General features: G+C 37.3%; 1 protein-coding gene and 1 non-coding gene across 2 annotated transcripts; both read left to right on the top strand.

Annotated features, from left to right (window-relative positions):
• The first annotated feature begins 1,113 nt into the window (after positions 1–1,113).
• On the top strand, positions 1,114–1,178 carry Trnaa-ugc. Its single transcript has one exon. It is a non-coding gene; the product is annotated as a tRNA-Ala (tRNA).
• Positions 1,179–5,991: 4,813 nt separating this feature from the next.
• On the top strand, positions 5,992–19,643 carry LOC122127714 (anaphase-promoting complex subunit 4-like). Its single transcript, XM_042702134.1, has 7 exons — positions 5,992–6,010; positions 7,443–7,526; positions 9,295–9,381; positions 10,121–10,185; positions 15,692–15,747; positions 17,513–17,559; positions 19,611–19,643. The coding sequence occupies exons 2-7, from the start codon at positions 7,488–7,490 to the stop codon at positions 19,641–19,643; spliced, it is 327 nt and encodes a 108-aa protein (XP_042558068.1). The 5' UTR covers positions 5,992–6,010; positions 7,443–7,487.
• The last annotated feature ends 432 nt before the right edge of the window (positions 19,644–20,075 follow it).

The following is a 20,075-nucleotide window of genomic DNA, read 5'->3' as shown; positions in this document are numbered from 1 at the left end:
AGCATGGTGTGTGTGTGTGTGTGTGTGTGTGTGTGTGTGTGTGCGTGCACGCACGCGTGTGCACACACATATGCACCAGTCTTGGGGCTTGAACTCAGGGCCTGGGCACTGTCCCTGAGCTTTTGTGCTGGTACTCTACCCCTTTGGGCCACAGGCCCCTTGACTGGACCCAAAAAACAAACAAACAAAAACCAAAGATTATCAGTGTATATTCTAGTTGTAAACAAGTGTCACATAATCCAATATTGGACAAAATTAGATTTCTTTTTTTTTTTGGGGCGGGGTTTCCAATTGTGAGGCCTGAACTCTGGGCCTGGGTGCTGTCCCTCAGCTCTTCAGCTCAAGGCTAGCACTCTACCACTTGAGCCACCGTGCCACTTCTGGCTTTTTTTCTTTTTTGCTTATGTGGTGCTGAGGAATTGAACCCAGGGCCTCAGGCATGCAAGGCAAGCACTCTACCACCGAGAGACCTTCCCAGCCCCGTCCTTTGGAATTTTTTTAAGTGGTTAAACATTTTTCATAGCTCGAATTCTATCTGTTGGAGATACCTCTTTGGAAAAATGTGGCTTCTTGGCAAAGATAAGCGCAGTAAACTCTAACTTTGTTCTGTTCTATACTCCTGTCCTCTACCCTTTGGTCAAGCACCAGCTGCCGTTTGCCAGTCTAATCAATGCCATCATGGCCTTTTACCCAGAAAATATTTCAGTGGTAATTGTACAGGCTCGGAAGCATTCTTATGAATATGTATGAATATGTGTGAATAAGATATGCATAATATAAATAAGTAGGTCACACATGAGGACCCCCTGCTTTGACTCCAGTTCTTTCATTTCTGTGTGGTCTTTTGCCTCTTGCTACCTCTTCTATCCTGGCTGGTAGGGCTATGATGACTGAACTTCTCTGCCAGGTGTTTCACAGTGGCAGTCCTTTTCTAAGCTGTGGTACACATACAGTCAGCTCTGTAAACTACTAAATCCTAGTGTCAACTTTGTCTGCATCATTAGTACTCTAAGAAAAAAGCAAATTGCTTTTGTAAAGTGAATATATATTCTTCATTGCTTAATTTTTTTCTAGGTAAATGTAAGGACTTAAAATTCTTTGACGGGCTGGGAAGGTGGCTCAGTGGTAGAGCACTTGCCTTGCAAGCATGAGGTCCTGGGTTCGATTCCCCAGCACCACATAAGCAAAAAGAAAAAAGCCGGAAGTGGTGCTGTGGCTCAAGTGGTAGAGCGCTAGCCTTGAGCTGAAGAGCTAAGGGACAGCGCCCAGGCCTAGAGTTCAGGCCCCACTACTGGACCCAAAATAAATAAATAAATAAACAAACAAATAAATAATATTCTTTGAAAGCTTATCACTGAAATGTAGCAACTGCTTTTATTTTGGTGAACAGTTTTCCACGTTGCTTGATATGTGCAAATAGAGATCTATGTGTGCACTTTTATTAAGTCAGTGAGCTGTAAACCCTCTGTACATCACCTTTATAATAAGAATACAATTTTTTAAAGTTAATGATGCTTCCTATTTTCGTACATAATTTTTTTCTTTTTGGCTCAATAGAGATAGATTTATCACATTAATGTTAAATGCTTGCATAGCAATTCACTTTTTCATATATTCTAATTTACTTAATATGACTCCTATGGTGGTTTTAGATAATTGTCAGTTTTGGGTTTTTATAAGCAATGTTGTATAAACATTCTGAGTACTTGAAATAACTCTGTGTAATTACTCCTTAGATTAATTACTAGAAGTAAAATTTCCAAAAATGCTTTCAAAATAGTATAGACAAGTAAAGCTTGCAGTAAAGGTAGACTGAGGGGCTAGTGAATCTGGGTGATGTTGAATTTGGGGAAGGGAGGATTAAAAAATTTACTTTTCTGCAGGGAGCCTGTGGCTCACGCCTGTAATCCTAGCTATTCAAGAGGCTAAGATCTGAGCATCACCACTCAAAGCCAGCCTGAGCAGGAAAGTCCATGAGACTCTTATCTCCAATTCACTACCACAAAACCAGAATTGGTGCTGTGGCTCAAGTGGTAGAGCACTCGCCTTGAGGTGAAGAGTTGAGGAACAGCACCCAGGCTAGAGTTCAAGGCCCAGAGTTCAAACCCCACTACCAACCACCCCCCCTAAAAAAATAATTTTTTCCCTCACCTCCTCCTTACTGATTAAATTTTACTAACTTGATATCAAATAAATTTGTAAATCCTGAATGTTAACTGACAACTTGATGAAGGGCCTGAAAGAAATAGATAACAAGGTGGTAGCCTGGCATTTGAAATATACATGAATCCACAGTGATTAATCCGTTATCAGGTAATCAGTGAATCTTCTAGAAAGTGAGAGAAGCAGACCATATTTGTACTTCCTATCCCAGCTCACTTACTTGCTAACTGTGTTCTCAGTACTTGGTACTCATGGTTTAGAATTGTTTCCTGTTAAGTCTAGAAACTCAGGATAGCTACTTTGTGTAAAAGTGTGAAAAATACTTCTAAGTTCCCATTCTTTCATTTGCTAGCTTATCTGTTTCCAGTCTTATTTGAGAATGACAAGGGGAAATAAACCTATTTATAAGCCAAGTGCAGTAGTACATGCCTATAAACCCACATGCTGTTATCCCAGCTACTGAGACTGTTGCAAAGTTTATGATATAGTCTCTTGTACCTGCTGTCTTGTCAGATGGCAAATGTATGTAAGCCATAGAACCAGTAATTAAATGATATATTAATTGCACTGTTCTGTAAAGTTACTTTTAGTAGCAAAATTTCTTAGATATGAGTTAAAAAATCATATATTTTCAGTATCCCAATACTGAGTATATATGAAAGGTGGATTTTTTGTGTGTGTTTTTGTTTTTTTTTTTTTTTATCTGTCATAAGAGCTTGAACTCAGGGCCTAAGTGCTGTTCCTAAGCTTTCATGCTGAAGGCTAGTGCTCTGTTACTTTGAGGCACAGCTCCACTTCCTGTTTTCTGGTGGTTAATGGGAGATAAGAGTCCCACAGACTTTCCTGCCCAGGCTGGCTTTGAACCATGGTCCTCAGATCTCAGCCTCTTGAGCAGCTAGGATTACAGGCACCTGGCTGAAGGTATTTCATGCTAAGAAAGCTGTTTTTGTTTTTGCTTTGGGTCCGGTTGTGGGGCCTGAACTCTGGGCCTGGGCACTGTCCCTCAGCTCTTCAGCTCAAGGCAAGTGCTCTACCACTCGAGCCACTGCGCCACTTCTGACCTTTTTTTTTTCTGCTTATGTGGTGCTGAGGAAGCGAACACAGGGCCTCATGTATGCAAGGCAATCGTTCAATCGCTGAGCCACCTTCCCAGCCCAAGAAAACTGTTGAATAACAGTAGGTCCATTTGTTTTTACAAACAAAAGAAATTTCTGTTTTTATCATTTCTTATTTGTGATTATTAGACAGGTAAACTATCTGTGCCATATCTTTACTTTTTGTTGTTGTTGTTGGTTGTGGGGCTTCAACTCTGGGCCTGGGCTCTGTTCCTGAGCTCTTTAGCTCAAGGATAGCCCTTTACCACTTGAGCCACAGCACCACTTCTCATTTTCTGGTGGTTTATTGGAGATAAGAGTCTCACTGAGTTTCCTGCCCCAGCTTGCTTTGAACGGTGACACTCATGTTTCAGCCTCCTGAGTAGCTAGGATTATAGGCATGAGCCATGAGCCAGGATGTCTGGCATATGTTTACTTCTTAATGTTATGGAATGAGTCTTTAAAAAATATATTTTTAATAGAAAGAGAAGTAACTTATTACTGTTTGTGTAATGCCTGGTTCCCCTTCCTTTTAGTGTTCTAATATCCTTCTATAATGCTGAAGATGAGTCAAACCTTCTCTTACCCAAGCTGCCCACATTACCAAAAAAGTAAGTATCAGAGTTGTATTTCTTTGGACTTAATCTTGCAGGTTAATCTGCTTTAAATATTGGTACATACTTCTCTCATGAGTATCATTTTACCTTTGTCTCTCTTTTCTCTCGTTACAGCAGCACCTCAAAAATATTTAGGTAAGATGTACTTTTTTGCTGTTTTCAAATAAAATAATGGTTTTTTTTTAGTTGAAAGAACATGGTTGAAAGATGACTCAATTTATTTTTATATTGTAGTGAGGAGAATTCTGATGAAATTATTAAATGCTTGGGAGATGTCAGGTAAATCTAATTTAAATAAGTCTGATTTCTTTAAGTCACTTTTCATATTGGAGGAGCATTTCCAAATTTTCAGGAGCAAATCTTTTGTTATGTTATCTCATTGTAAACACTCCGTGTCTTCAAATAATAGATGTCACCGTCTTGCTGTTTTTACTGTGTGCTCGTTCTTTGTTTCATGTGTTAGCAGTAATGCAGTATACTTGTTTTTAATAAGTAAAAGGGGATAGTACTAGAATTTTTAAAATTTCAATTTTAATTATCCAAGTTCTTCATTGTGTCATATCCATAATAAAACTGTTTTGTTATTGGCTGTATGTGAATACAATTATTAGTATGTTATGTTACTATAAATGCTTAATGTTAGCTATAAGAAATATATATTGTTCTTCGGAAACAAAAGAAATGGCCTGCTGTGATTGAATATTGAGAGTTGCTGTGTTTGCTTAGTGTATCAGTTTTCCCCAAAGAGGAATTTTAGCACTCAGATTAGATGAAAGCAGTAACAATTGATATTTTGGCTAAAAAAACCACGGTCATCTAAAAGAGAGAAGAGGAGCCAGCAGGAGGGAGAAAGGAAAAAGAGATGGTGAGGGAAGGTGAATATATATGTATGACAATACCATCATGAAGCCCTCCAGAAACTTAGGAAGGAATAGATAGGGAGGAAGGATAGTTAAGAAAGAGTAATATAGATTAGGAGTAAATTTAATCAAAGTATATTATATTCATGTTGTAAATATCACAGTGTAACACTTTTGTACTATAAGTTCATGCTAATTATATTTTAAAGATAGTGTAGAAATAAAATCAACAAATATAAAAAACACCCACAATCATCTGTGTTGTTCACTGGTTCTCTGCTTGTTACATTTTTTTATTAGATTAAATATTCTTGTCCTTGGAGGAAGCTCTGGATTTATTCAGCTTTATGCTTATGGGATGTTCAAAATTGCTCGAGTCACAGGGGTGAGTTTTTCTTTTAGGTTTCCTGTATTATTTCTCTTAAAATATAGTGGCTAGTTTACTTATGGAATAAGAATAACATAGTAAGTTTTATTTTTATTTTTTCAGTTTCAATTTGTTTTTAAATAATTAGAGGATTTTTTAAGCTAAAATAATGATTTTACTATAGAGATGAGAAACTTTTGGTGGAATTACTCATGCTTTTTCCTTTAATGAAAAGATTGATCTGATCCACTTGACTGTGATTTAACTGGAGCCTAATGAAAGCTATCGGAAGCCACTCTTTGTTGAGTACTGAGTCTCTTAATACTGCTAAATCAGTCTTCTCCAGAGCCTTTTTCATCTTGCTCTCACAATTCCCCAAGGTGTAGAAAATGTCATAGCCTTCAGGGAATTTGTTTGTTCATCAACCTTTGATGTGCAACTGTTGATGGGATTGGGATCAGAAGTTTTAATGTTTATAGGTCTTTGTGACTAGGAGGAGCCCTTTACCTGCTTTACCTACCTTTACCTGCTACATGAGTATCGCTGAAACCAGAAGTGTGTGTCACAGCTTTCTAAAGTTGTGTATAAATTGTTGCTTCCAGTATTACAAAGTGCACCCTAGCAGTGATACCACATGTATGAGGGTGTGTGATTATTTTGCAGATTGCTGGCACTTGTCTTGCATTGTGTCTATCAAGTGATTTGAAATCATTATCAGTGGTCGCAGAGGTTTCCACTGGTGATGCTTCAAAGGTTTCATACTTTCAGCTATGTACTGGAATTTCATAATTGTAGAGATTAAGAATATGTTTTAGTTTTTCTGTTGTTTTTTAGGGGTGGTTGGTGCTGAGAGTTGACAGGACGTTCTAGCATGCTGTCCACCACTGAGCTGGGTCCCCACCTCTGTGGGTTTGTATCTATATCTCACTGTATTCTAATGGGCAGCAAAATAAAACATCTACGTGGAGTTTCTAAATTGTACATATTGAATGCTGTGGTAGTACTATTGTTTTCCACATAAAAACAATGTTTTGATGATCATGGCCCTACAAATTGGTTCCTATAACAGAATTACTTGGTTTTGAGCATTTTCTTGGGACTCAGTTATTAGTAATAATAAGGGCTGATATTCATCATTTATTATATGCCAAGCCCTTAGTGCCTTAAACACAACAACATATGGATAGGAATTGTTATTATACCTGAAGAAAGTACAGGGCACATACAAAAGCTCATAATTGGAAAGTGATACTAGGCAGTCTGCATTCAGGTTCTGTGCCTTTTTTCTCCTTCTAATGAGAGGAAGGCTTGCTCTGTAATCCAGACTGGCCTAGAACTTTAGGTTCTCCTGCTTTAGCCTCCCAAGTGTTGGGATTACAGGTGTGCACCATTAGGCTCTAAACATGCTTTTTGTGTAAAACATTTAAGTATTGGTGAGGGCTCTTTTATTGTGTGTATCATACATAATAAGATTAGGAAGCTGTTTGGGCTCTTGTTATTTAGATTGTACCTTTGCTTTGCCAAGAAAACTTCCCCAGTGTTTCCTCTGAAAATCCTATATGTTTATCCTAAGAATGTGTAAATTTTCAAACAAAGTAGAATAAAAGGATAGAAGATGTGAGGACTGCTTAGTGTCTTCAATAGCATGCTGTTCAGTGTTCCAGAGCACCCTAGACATAGAATTCACAACAATGGTAGTACACATTTGTGTCTTAAGGCTGAGCAACTGTGATCACCAGGCTGTATTTGTGCTATAATAGAGCAGCTCTTTTTTTTCTGTGAAATTTGTAAAAGTTTTTTTTTTTTTTTTGTCCTGGGGCTTGAACTCAGGGCTTGGGCACTGTCCCTGAGCTTCTTTTGCTCAAGGCTGACACTCTACTGCTTGAGCTACAGTGCCACTTTTGGCTTTTTCTGTTTATGTGGTACTGAGGAATCAAATCTAGGGCTTCATGCATGCTAGGCAAGCACTCTACAACTAAGCAACATTCCCAGCTAGTAATAGATTTTTTTTTTAATGACAACTTCTGTGTGATACAACTGGTAAGGGGTATTTTCTTTGTTTTTACCAGTAGTATTTTAATACCTTTTGATGCCTTCCCTTGGTTCTGATGCCTCCAACTTGGTTATGTTTCAAAGGGGACAGAATTCTGATTTGGTCTTCCTGATACTTAGTTACATCTTTGCTCCTCTTTAAGTTAGAGGATGCACACGTGTGCGCATGCACATGTGTGTGTATGTGTGTGTGTGTGTGTGTGTGTGTGTGTGTGTGTTTTACAGGAACAATTTATCTTTAAAAAAGTAAATACATCTGATTATGACTCAATTTATTCTTGTTTTTCAGCTTGAAACCAATCTGCTCTACTCCTTCTTACATGAAGTAACTCGGATGGCCAGGAAGTTTATTCACATTTCAGCTCTGTTGCAGGTATTTATTCATCACTTGCTTTCTAGAAGTATTTACTGTAACCTTTGTAATTTTATTTTTTAAAACTGAAGGCAGTTGGATGTCTATTCTGCTAATCTTACAATATTTATTAAAGCCAGAAAAAGTAATTTAATTAATCTACTCATCCAATCCTATCACCTCCAAATGAAAGGGAAAAAATAGTCAATCTTTTAAATGTTCCTGTTAATGTTACTTATACTTTATTGCAAATAAAATAGTCTTTTTATGATTTTAGCTTTTGATCATAAGAAAGATACTCCAAATTAGTAGATAATTTTGTAGGTTAGCAGTTTGGACTAAACTCAGCCAGAAAGTTGTGGTAATCTGTACCTGGTAGGGCTCACGTCACCCAGCCTGATCATGCAAGCTGATATGTGTCCCTGGCTGAAGTGGCTTTGTCTCTGCCCTGCATCCCTCATCTTCTAGCCAGCTAGTCCTGGGCTTTTTCTAGGGTAGTGGCAGCAAAGGTTTTAAGAGTACACATTGAGGGCTGGGAATGTGTCTCAGTGGTAGAATGCTTGCCTCACATGCATGAAGCCCTGGGTTCGATTCCTCAGTACCATGTACACAAAAAAGGCTAGAACTGGAGCAGTGGCTTAAGTGGCAGAGTGATAGCCTTGAACAAAAGAAGCTCAGGGACAGTGCCCAGGCCAAGTTCAAGCTCAGGACTGGCAAAAAATTAAATAAGAGTGTAAGTTGAACTGTGGTTTGTGGGACACTTCTATAATCCAGCAATTGGGAGGCTCAGGCAAGAATATTATAATATCAACTTGAGTTATATAGCAAGCTTGGGCTATATAACAAGATCCTGTCTCCCTCTCCCTCCCCTCAAAAAAAGTACAAGTCAAGATGTATAAACAACTTGAAGGCCCTGGCCTCAGCAGTGTTTTTTCTGCTATGTTCAGTTAGAGCAAGTTATAGGGCAGCCAGGTGCAAGGTGAGGAGAATAAGTCAGGATAGAAGAACTGTAAAGAATTCAGGCCATTTTTTTCATTATTGTTCTACCACAGCCATTAATTTACTTGATGGCAAACATAACTAGGGGTCGAAATCTTTTAAGGGTCCTCTGACAGTTTAATAGTTGAACAAATGAACATTTTGACAGTGTAATAAAACACAGCTTAAATAATAAAATGTAAAAGATGTTTGTTTTACTAGGTACAGAAATGTTCTTTTGAAATGAAGGAAGGGGTAACACTGTGCAAAAAGAAATGTACTCATTACCTTTCTTATGTAACTGTAACCCCTCTGTATATTACCTTTACAATAAAATTTAAGTATAAAAAAAGTTCCTTTTTAAAGTTCTAAGAATCATTGATTCTTTGGTAAAAATAGTTGTTACCAAACAGTTAGACCCTGGTGGCTTACACCTGTAATCCTAGCTACTTAAGAGGCTCAGATCTTAGGATCATGGTTCAAGGCCAGCCCAGGCAGTAAAGTCTATGAGACTTTTAGTTCCATTTAACCACCAGAAAATAGGAGGTAGCACTGTGGTTCAAGGTGGTAAGGAGCTAGCCTTGAGCAAAAGAGCTCAGGGACAGTCCCCAGACCACAAGTTCAAGCCCCACAATTGGAAAAAAAAAAAAAAAAAAGAAGTTACCAAAGGTTAGCTATGGTCTTCTCTTTTCCTTTGGCTTAACTAAATTAATTAGGGTGGTTGAAAGTAAGTTCTGGATTTTTTGTGACCTTAAGAAGCACATATTATGTAGAATGTGGGTTTAAAATATTTTCTTCTTTTTGCTAATAGTATATAAATTTGTCACTGACATGTATGTGTGAAGCATGGGAAGAAATACTGATGCAGATGGATTCTCGTCTCACTAAGTTTGTGCAGGTAATGTAACTGACATTTCCTGTGGAAAGAGTTTAAAAGTCTATTTGCTTCATATGCTATATGAGAAAGGTCAGTTTAATTTATGAAATGTTAAGACAATTTCTTCAGACAGCTTGGCCTAACGACTATTTTCACAGAAAATATTTGCAAAAAGGAGTCTATAGTAGGTTTTGTTACTATAACAAAGTACCTGAACTTGGGTAATGTATACAGAAAAGAGGTTTTGTAGACTAGAAGTCCCAGATTGTGTGGCTCTGTTATTTTCTTCCTCTGGGAGATGGCATCTTGGCAGAGGGATCACTTTGTGACCCAGGAACCAGAAAGTAGAGAAGGGTGGTCTTGCTCTTTTAGAATAACTCACTCTGCAGGATCTAACCAGGTTCCTATGAGAACTACATTTTCTTCACATAGCAGCACCCCCAGTGACCTAACCACCTCCCAGTATGCCTTACCTCTTAAAGATTCCACTACCTCAGCAGCATCATAATACATGAACCGTTGGGGGACAAACCATATCAGATCCATAGCTGACTCTTCCACCATTGGAACAACTTAATGCAGTGGGTGGGCTTTGGGAATGAGGAAGCTATTGAAACAGCTGACTGGTTGTCTCCAGTCACTGAACCTCAGATATTTCCTATATATAAGGGCTTGAGAGAAGACAGAGGAAAGAACAGTGAGTAGATGTACTTTATAAGCTGCAAAACATGTATCACATATTTCTTTTTATTTTATCTAGGAAAAGAACACAACCACATCAGTACAGGATGAATTTATGCACTTGCTGTTGTGGGGGAAGGCAAGGTAATAAACTCCTCCTTTTCCTCCCTTCTCCCCCGATTGGTTGTAGGGCTTGAACTCAGGGCCTATATGCTGTCCTTAAGATCTTTTCGCTCTACCACTTTGAGCCACATCCCTGCTTCCAGTTTTTTGAGTGGTTAACTGGAAATAAGACTCTCACAGGGACTTCTCTGTTTGGGCTGTCTTTTTTTCTGTCCTGGAGCCTGAACTCTGGGCCTAGGCTCTGTCCCTGAGCTCTTCAGCTCAAGGCTAGCACTCTACCACTTGAGCCACAGCGACACTTCAGGCCTTTTCTGCTTATGTAATGCTGAGGAATCCAACCCAGGGCCTCATGCATGCAAGGCAAGCACTCTACCACTGAGCCCAGCCCTGTCTGGGCTGTCTTTGAATCACAATCCTTAGATATCAACCTCCTGAGTAGCTAGGATTATAGGCATGAGCCACTGATGCCCTGTTTCACCTCTCTCTCCCCTTTTTAAATCAATTTATTTTAAAAGTAAATAAAAATGAATAATTCATTTGTCCAAATGAAATAGAAAATTCTGGTATAAAAAGAGTATTAGGAGTATAGATCTCCAGGTTTTTGGATACACCCTTTTGGGTTAATGTGATCATTTTGTACAGAAATTTTAGTTTTTATGTTGCCAAACTAAACTTTTTCTTTTTGGTATCTTAGAACTTTCCCCATCTTAAGAGCATGAAAAGGTTAATCTGTATTTACTTCTGGGATTATTTTTTATGGTTTTCATTTATTCCCTCCCGTGTTTCAGATGTGATTTCCATGGTGCTTTGTGGAAACCTCTGCCATCTTTTTCCTAAATGCTTAGATTGGTACAATATGGCTTAGTGAGCATTGCCCTTTGCCTTACTAAGCTAAGTCCTTTTTAATATGCAGTGTATCCTCATGTGTACTTAAGTGTGTTAGGGTTATGTTTTTGTTTCTTTTTGTATACAAAAGGAAGTTGTATTTTTTTAAGAAAGTTGTATTTTTGTTGGGAGTAGTTTTACTTTGTTCCAAAATCTTGTTTTTTCTTTAAAATCTATGATTTTAAGCAATGTGTACAGATTTTAGATGGGGAAATGACTAAAAAATCCTTTTTCATTGTAGTGCTGAACTTCAGCCCCTTTTGGTGAACCAGCTAACTGTAAAGGTGCTGTTAAAGTCATCATATTCCAGTATTCAGAAGCTGGTTATAAGTCATTTGCAGAGGTATAAAGATGATGGGCATTGCTTTGGTCTTTCTGAAAATTTACCTTTATTGTCTGGCATTTTCTTCTGGAATCTTTCCTAGCTGAATTTTTTTTTTTTTTTTGTCAGTCATGGGGCTTGAACTTTGGGCCTGGGCGCTGTCCCTCAGCTCTTCAGCTCAAGGCGAGCGCTCTACCACTTGAGCTACAGTGCCACTACCCTGAAAATTTTTTAATAATAATTTTTAGTGAGATTAAGTGATTATATAAATGTCACAAATTTCATAGTACTGTAGAATAGTGATATTTTGTTAAAATCACAAACACATTTTAACCTTTGCAAGGCAAATTGTCATTATCTTGGTCTATAAAGTTTGTGAATTCTATGAGCTTTGACAATATTTCTTCTGCTTTGGGTGATAAATATATTTCTTTCCTTTTGCTTAGTGTTAGCTGTTCCCTCTTTCCCTCTCATTCCCTCCCTCCCTTGAGTTCTTTAGTTCATTTTCATCAATGTCCAGTGTAGCTGATGGGTTCCTCTGTTGTATTTTTTCACCTGTTTCCCTCTGATTCCATGCCTTCCTCCTAGGTTCCCTTAGATGTGTGCACATATATACCCTATATGAGGTCAAGAACATGGAGTCATTTAGAAATTATATGGCAGATTAAGTAGATGTCCTTGGTTTCTTGAGTCCTGTTTACTTTGTCGTATTTCCTTGCGTTTTGGATTTTAACATCCTCATATCAGGAAGAACATGTGCTATTTGTCTCTCTGCTCTTGTCTTACCTCACTCACACTGATTCATTTTAGTTCCATCCATTTCTCTGCATCTGGGTTGTTTCTATATCTTGGCTATTTATTGTGAATAGTGCCTAGCTGAAATTTTTGCATTGGCATTTGAAGGGGAATCTTGGCACACTCAAGTGTAAAGATTATTTCTGCTTCATGAAATAATTTTTCACTATCTTTTCACCAAGCAAGTCTCCCATCTGGATCCCCCCACTAAACTATAAGGTATATTTTGAAATAGAGCATATATTCCTTTTTTTGTTCCACAGAGAAAATTGAGTATGTTGTATATTTTATCTTGTAAAACATATTGTGTATTTTTCATTCAACACCCTAGAATTTTGTTCTGAGTCTCATTTTACCAGGATGAAACTGAATTAGTTATATGGATGGCCCAAAGATAGTACATGGCAGAGCCACGATTCCTTTTAGTGTTCCAGGTCTCGTGTTGTTCCTTTCCATAGCTGCTTGAGTGACAGTTTTACAAGCGGATGCTGAATGTTCAGTTTAAATTTGTATACAGCCCGTTATGTAATGCCTTCTGCACTGGTCTTTCTATACTTTGTTCCACAAATGTCTGGTCTTTTTACTCTTCTTTTTCCTTTTCTTGCAATGCTCTGGGTCAAAACCAGGGTCTTGTATATGCTGGGCAAGCATTCTACTAGTGAGCTATATCCCCATCCCTGTAGAATGTGTATTCCTTAGTAAATCCAATAGAATACCTCTCACAGATGCTCCTGGTCCCTTCTTTTTGATCAGTCCCCATATTTTTTCACCAGTCCCCATATTAACTCATATTACACTTATACCCTTGTCCTATGCATTCCCCTCAAGGCATTTATGGCCATTGGGAAGATTACACTGTATGATCATGTGGTTGAGACCTGTCTCCCCTGTTATGCTGTAATTTCTGTGGTCACAAGGACCTGATTCTTGTCAGCTTTCTGTCCCTCGCATCTAGCACAATGTCTGACACAAAGTTGGATATCAAAAACTATTTGTTTAGTATTGGGTAGATATGGGTGAACAAGATTGCCTACTGGCTGTCTTTAAAGTGCCAAGATTGGGGCTAAGGGGTAGCTTAGTGGTTGAGCACTTGCTAGCTTATGCAAGGCCCTAGCTTCATCCCTAGCATGGCCCCTCCCCCCAGATAGTGCCAGGACTGTGAAACACAATTTGTTCATATAAAATTTAATCGTATTGTCATGTATATTCATTTCAGTAGATGATAGCCAGATGATTGTGCTTACGTTTACAGAACTAGAGATACAATTTTTTAATGGCAAGAAAATTAAATAGTTACCTTAAATTTTTATTTCTGAAAAATTGGAACTGTCTACCACTGCCTACCACCCTGACTAAGTAATGATACTATGTCTCCTGTGACTAAGTAATGATACGATGTCTCCTGTGACTAAGTAATGATACTATGTCTCCTGTGACTAAGTAATGATACTATGTCTCCTGTTGTGCTAGTGGCTCATAGTCTTTATTGTATCATTTGAGTGAACTGAAAGGAATGGCTTCATGGAAGCAAAAATACAAACCCCTTGGACTGGATGCTATGGGAATTGAAGGCAGTGATTTAATATCTCAACAGAATATATTAGATATAGTTTACTTATTTAACAAGGACTATTTCTTTATATTTTTTATTTCCTTTTAGATTGCTATTGATTGTGAATATTTACATTTGAAATTAATAAGAACCTTACACACATACCTGTAATCCCAGTGCTTGGTATGCTAAGGCAAAAGGATTGTAAGTTTATTTAATCATACAAAGAGTTTCAAGTCTACGAAATTTAACTTTGATTCAGTTTTTAATCTATTTATATTTGGCTAGTATGTCCAGTACAGTAAGATACAGTTTAGGAATACATTTTACTTTCTCTTTCTGTTGAGCTGTTTTTCTTTTCTTTCTTTCTTTTTTTTTTTTTTTGGTGCCAGTCTCAGAACTTAAACTCAAGGCCTGAGTGCTGTCCCTGAGCTTTTTCTCAAGGCTAGCATTCTACCATTTGCTCCATTTCTGGCTTTTGGTGATTAGTTGGAGTTTATGAATCTCCTGGATTTTCCTGTCTGGGGTGTCTTTGAACTGCAGGCCTCAGATCTCAGCACCTGAGTATCTAGGATGAGGCGTGAACCGCCAGCACCAAGCTTCTCAGGCTCTCTTGTCATTCCTGGCTGTTGGCTCTTTGAGCTGTCTGTACTTGGCTTCTCCTGGGGAACTTTGTCACTCACCAGTATTCAGTACTTCTGAAACTAGTTTTAAGTTGTTCTTTACTCTTTATTTTTCTAAGTTTATAATACATATGCTTCCTCCTGTTCACTGTCATTATAATTGGGCTCTAGAAAGTGAAAGCTCCAGCACTTGCTCAGAAGACAAAGTGAGAGGAGAAATGACATTGCTTTTCCTGTGTTTTGGAATATTTTTGGAATTTACATTTGCTGAGAGCAAATATGATATACTAAGTTTTCTAGGATTACCTCTCACGATGAATAGAAAGTATTTAACTTCTTGATCCTCTTAAGTAGAAAAAATGTCACTACGAAGGGTTACAGATGGAGGAACAGAGCAGTGGGGGAGGGCTTTAGTGTGGTCTGGTTGCGTTAGGTAGGGGTGAAGGTATTAGTTAGGTAGAACACAGAGAAACTTTGTTTTTCACTGGTGCTGCAAGAGAATGTTAGTTACCTTACTTGATAACATAGGAGTGCTGCAATCTTTGATTTCCTAGTAGGGTGATTGATACTGATCTACCTCTCAGTGATATTATGAAACATAAAAAAAAATACTTGTACTGCTGGGAACGTAGCTCACTGGCACACTGTTGTCTAGTATGCACAGGCTCCCGGTTCTGGTCTTAGGACCTCAAGGAAAATCAGTACAGGTATTATTTGCTTACTGTAATTATCACATAGAAGTAAACTTAAAGAGTTTATAAAAATTGAACTCATCTCTGTATTCAGAAAGTTCACCAAAATGAAGATGAGTTTGATTTATAATACTTAACGTTTTTTCATTTGTGTCAAATCCAAGAGAATTCAATTTTTGAGACCTCATTTATTTGTTGGACTAAAAAATCAGTTTCATAAAATGATGTCCAGTGGTATCAGACATTGTGACATAACATAAGTTTATAGTAGTAACTTCCTCTTGGAGTCAGTTTTTTTTTTTATTGATTAGTAATTTTTTAACAAAAAATAATGTGGGAAAATTTTTTCCTCACTTACTTGCAGAGTTAGGAAAAGAATTCATATGTCACAGAATTCTGGGAAAGATTCAGGTTTTTGGAAACACAGTTACAACCAGTTAGTATCATTTATTTGCTTAATTTTTTGAAAGAATCGAGATGTGTTTTGTTTTTGATTGCCTTAATTTTAGGAATATAATAATGTTTGGCTTGTAAAATCTGCTCTTCTAAGGGCTTAAATCCTGACAAGACAAAGAAGAACAGTAAGGTTTATTTTACTCTGTGACAGTTGAACAGTACTACATGAACTTTTTTTTTTCTGATTTGTTTATCTTTTTAGAATTATAGACATTAGTATAAAGAATTTCAAGGCATTTTTCCGGTGGCTTTATGTGGGTAAGTTAACTTTAACATTGTTGTTTTAACACTTTTGAAAACTGTGGAAATACATCTTAGATTTGAATTAGTCTGTTAAAATTTCAAATACTTATAAAATAGTATAATGAGCCTCCTTGTTTCCTTCTTTCACCCAGCTTCAACTGTTGTCCATCTATGGCAGTCCTATTTCACCTACTCCATGCTTCCCCCGTAGAAGTATTAAAGCTAATTTGTAACACCTGTGCCCCTTACACTCACTAGTACAGTGATCCCTTACCTATCTTGGGAGTTAAGTTCCAGACACCCCCATGATAGGTGAAAATCCCATGCTCTATTGTGGTTCACTTATTGCTCTGGAAAGTAACTACATGATAGGTGAGGGATCAATATTTCTGGTTTGTTTTGTTTTGTTTTTTAAACCTGGGATGCAATGAAGCTACAATACAGCGAGGGACAACTGTATTTCCTTAGGTTAAAATTGAGTGTTTGAGCCCTTGCTATATATTGGGCACGGGTATAAGATTTTCAAAAAGCCCTTCAGTAGCTTGTGTTACATTTTACACTCTGTTCTTCAGTCTCTGGAGCTGTGTGGTCCATGGTGGTAACCACTAACTAGCCTGTGGCTGTTGAATTGATTGAAATCATCTAAAATTACACATTTAGTTATGTAGTCAGGCTAGCCTCTTTGAAGTTCCTAGGACTCACAGATGATCAGTGACAGCACAGAACTGAGACCTTGCTATTACATTTTCATGGGCAGTGGTGCCCTTGCTAAGTGGTACACAGACTACTTTAGGACTTTCTTTGTAATGCCACTACGTCTTTGCCATTGGGTAGGCAGTTTAATTAACAAATACCTGTTGACTTCACATGAGATGGTTTGATCACCACTCTGAGGTACTTGCATTTTTTTAGGCCCATTTATACTGCTATTTTTGTGAAGTATATTCTTTAAATAATGAAACAAACATTTCTCTCCAACATATGCAACATTTAGTTTTATGTCTCATATTTGTTAAAATTTAGAGTGAAATACAAGATAAATTCCTTTTGATATGCTAATACTGCAGTGTCCAGATGTTCAGTTCTAATATTACAAAAGCAGACTTTATGCTTATCACTCTACTATAGTTACTTTTGTTTAAAACCTGAATGTGATCTTAAGTTACTTGAATTCTTGGTTGGATATTTTTGTTTGTTTCCTTTTTTTCAACTGTATGATTGATAGTTGGAATAGGGAACTGGAGTTTTTTCAGGCTAGCTTGTTGCAGATCTGAGTTTTAATTAGAATAAATTGCAATATTAAAAGTAGGACTTTAGAAATCCTTTCTCTGATAGGATTAGTGGTTTAGTTTTACTTATAATTATTGCGTGCTCTAACTAAGCATCAGCAGTAGAAGAGCAGTGAGTAACTGCTCAGTTCTTATCTCCAGAATGTGACACTGTTGTCACCCTGGCTTTGTCACTGACACGAGGTTATAACTTTGTTGTATTTTTTTGGTAAAATGTAATTTCCATGAAGGCATTTTTACTGCTCTGCCCCCAGCAGCATAATCAATAAGGTTTTGTTTGGGGTGAGGACCAACAATCCTGAATATATTTCAGATCCTGATTAAGTCAGATTTTAGTTCATCTTTAGTTTAATTGTTCAAAGAGAAAGTTTTTTGTAGTAAAAAGAAACTGTTCAAATGGAAAATTTAGTTCAGTAAACTTCATTTGGTCTTTGAGGTATATCTGTAATAAAAATTACATTTCAAGATAATTTTTAACTTTGTATTTCCAGCCATGTTGAGAATGACTGAAGACCATGTGCTTCCTGAGCTGAATAAGGTATGCACAGAAGTACGTCTGGCCAGCCCTGTGTGTCAGCAGGTTCCATCTCAGTAGATTCAACCAACCACCAATGAAAAATATTCTGAAAATAATGCATCTGTTCCAAATATATGTACTTGTTTTTCTCTTTACTATTCCTTACACAATACAACAATAGTTATTTACATTGTATTAGGTGTTACAAGCACTCTAAATGGGATTTAAAGTGTACAGGAGGATGTGTTTTCTTATATAAAGATCTTGAGCACCTGTGGATTGTGTTATCTGTGGGGGTCTTAGAACCAATCTCTCAGATAACAGGGGACACCTGTGTAATTTCCTTACCTATTGTCCTGATTGAGCTCAGCCTTGCTCATGGTTTTGGTACTCTTACAGAGTTAGATAACAGGACGTTGGGCTTGTTATCTAAAGAAATTTGAGTGTTTGCATAATATTTTCATCTCGAGGAATACTGTTACGGATATTTGAATTTACAATTTTCATGTTTGAATGAGGTTTTATAATTCTTACAACATAGCATCCTTATACTCTTTAACTGCCTTAAGTCTTTTTATTATTGTGAAAATATTGTACAGAGGGGGTTACAATTACATGGGCAAGATAATGAGTACACTTCTTATCAAGCATTGTAGCCTCCTCCTTTGTTTCCCCTTCCCATCCCAACCTCCCCCTTCCCCCCCCCGCTCCCCCACTTAACCCTCCTCCCCCCCCACCAAAGTTGTAAAGTTCGTTTTCGACATATGACTTGTACATCTCATTTTTTTTAGTTGGGGCCTGAACCTGGGCCTGGGCGCTGTCCCTCAGCTCTTCAGCTCAAGGCTAGCGCTCTACCACTTGAGCCACAGTGCCACTTCTGGCTTTTTTTTTGCTTATGTGGTGCTGAGGAATCAAACCCAGGGCCTCATGCATGCAAGGCAAGCGCTCTACCACTGAGCCACCTTCCCAGCCATTGTACATCTCATTGTTGCAATGGGTCCACCTGTATCCCTACTTCAATGATTTGTTTTTTCCCTTCCCCTCCACAAATTATAACAACATCAAATACAGTGATAGCAGGGGTTATTCCATGGGGGGGGGACATACAAATGAACAAAGAAATAATCTTATAAATGTGATAGAAACAATCGCATGAAAGAAAAAACAAACATTTGAATACACATCTTAGGGTTCATTTCCCTAACATCAACTTATCTGACCTTTTTGGCTTGACTCAGACATATACTAAGTATTGAAAACAAGGGAAACCATGGGACCTATGTTTCTTTGGGCCTGGCTTTCTTCACTTAATATAATTTTTTCCAAGACTTTCCATTTCCTAACAAATGGGGCAATGTCATTCTTTCTGATGGAGGCATAGAATTCCATTGTGTATATATACCACATTTTCTTGATCCACTCCATCTACTAAGGGGCATCTGGGTTGGTTCTATATTTTATGCCTTAAAGTCTTAAACGCATTTTATTTTCCTTGAAATATAAGTACTTAAATGTTGTACCTAAGTTGAAGCCTGGAAATGAGCAGTTTCTTTCTGTGAGGATGTGGAAAGAAGCATTCCCTGAAAGTGAGCTTAGAGAACAGCCAGCCTCCTCCTTGCTCCCCACAGCCCACTCACCTGCACCCAGGCCCAAACTGTGGATTCAGGCAAATTATTGGGAAGCTTACTTTTTACCTTGATTTGTTTTCTTTTTGCCCCTTTTTGTTAATAGATGACTCAGAAAGATATCACATTTGTTACTGAATTTCTTACTGAACATTTCTATGAGGAAAGAAATGGCTATTTTTACAATTAAGTCACTTTGAAAATAATCACAGAAAAGATAGTTCATGGTTAAAAAGTAATTAGCAATTACTTTTATAAAAAGACTAATTTTAAAAAGACTAAACATAAAGTCTATAAGTAGACTTCTGTTTGTATGTACTTACAATCTGCAAAAAACTAAATGCAATGGATAGCTGTTTTATAAAATACATATTGAGTTTGTTAATTTTAAGATTATTTTCTTAATATTTTGAGCTTTTAGAAATAAACTATGTTTGTTCTTTCTAGGCTCCAGACTTTTATAATCGAAAAAGAAAATAATGTTGAAAAAGTTGGTCAGGTATGGGCTTTCTATTGAACTTGGTTTGATTTTTAAGAACGAATTTTAAGACTTTGTACTGTTAATTCATATTATCTAAAGTTTATGGAAAATAATATAATGCCAGTATAACTGGCATTGTTGTGTATTTTCTCAGCTGTCTTTGATGTCCAGCTTAATAGAAGACAGCTAATTTTAATGTCTACCTATGTGTTTATTCTGTTTTAATATGCTAATTTGCTTAATGTATATAAGGAAAATCTAACTTCAAGCAGGTGTGTGTCCTTGGAAAGGAGAAAGTACTGAACTAGTTTTGTCCTTTAACTGAGGATATTCTTTAATATTATACAAAATCCTTCCAAGTGTTGGTCTCTTGGAAGTTTTTAATGTGGAATCTAAAATTGGGTTAGTAGACACTTCATACTCAGTTTCAT

This window comes from Dipodomys spectabilis, unplaced genomic scaffold, assembly GCF_019054845.1.
Source record: "Dipodomys spectabilis isolate Male_0828 unplaced genomic scaffold, ASM1905484v1 ptg000308l, whole genome shotgun sequence".
Classification (NCBI taxonomy): Eukaryota; Metazoa; Chordata; class Mammalia; order Rodentia; family Heteromyidae; genus Dipodomys; species Dipodomys spectabilis.
This window is presented reverse-complemented; position numbering and strand designations above follow the sequence as displayed.

Bases quoted from the DNA above. Each gene is read 5' to 3' on its own strand.
- LOC122127714 (XM_042702134.1), top strand. From the start codon at position 7,488: ATGGCCAGGAAGTTTATTCACATTTCAGCTCTGTTGCAG. The intron at 9,382-10,120 runs GTAATGTAACTG...TATTTTATCTAG, and splicing joins GTCTCACTAAGTTTGTGCAG to GAAAAGAACACAACCACATC. The intron at 15,748-17,512 runs GTAAGTTAACTT...TTGTATTTCCAG, and splicing joins TTTCCGGTGGCTTTATGTGG to CCATGTTGAGAATGACTGAA.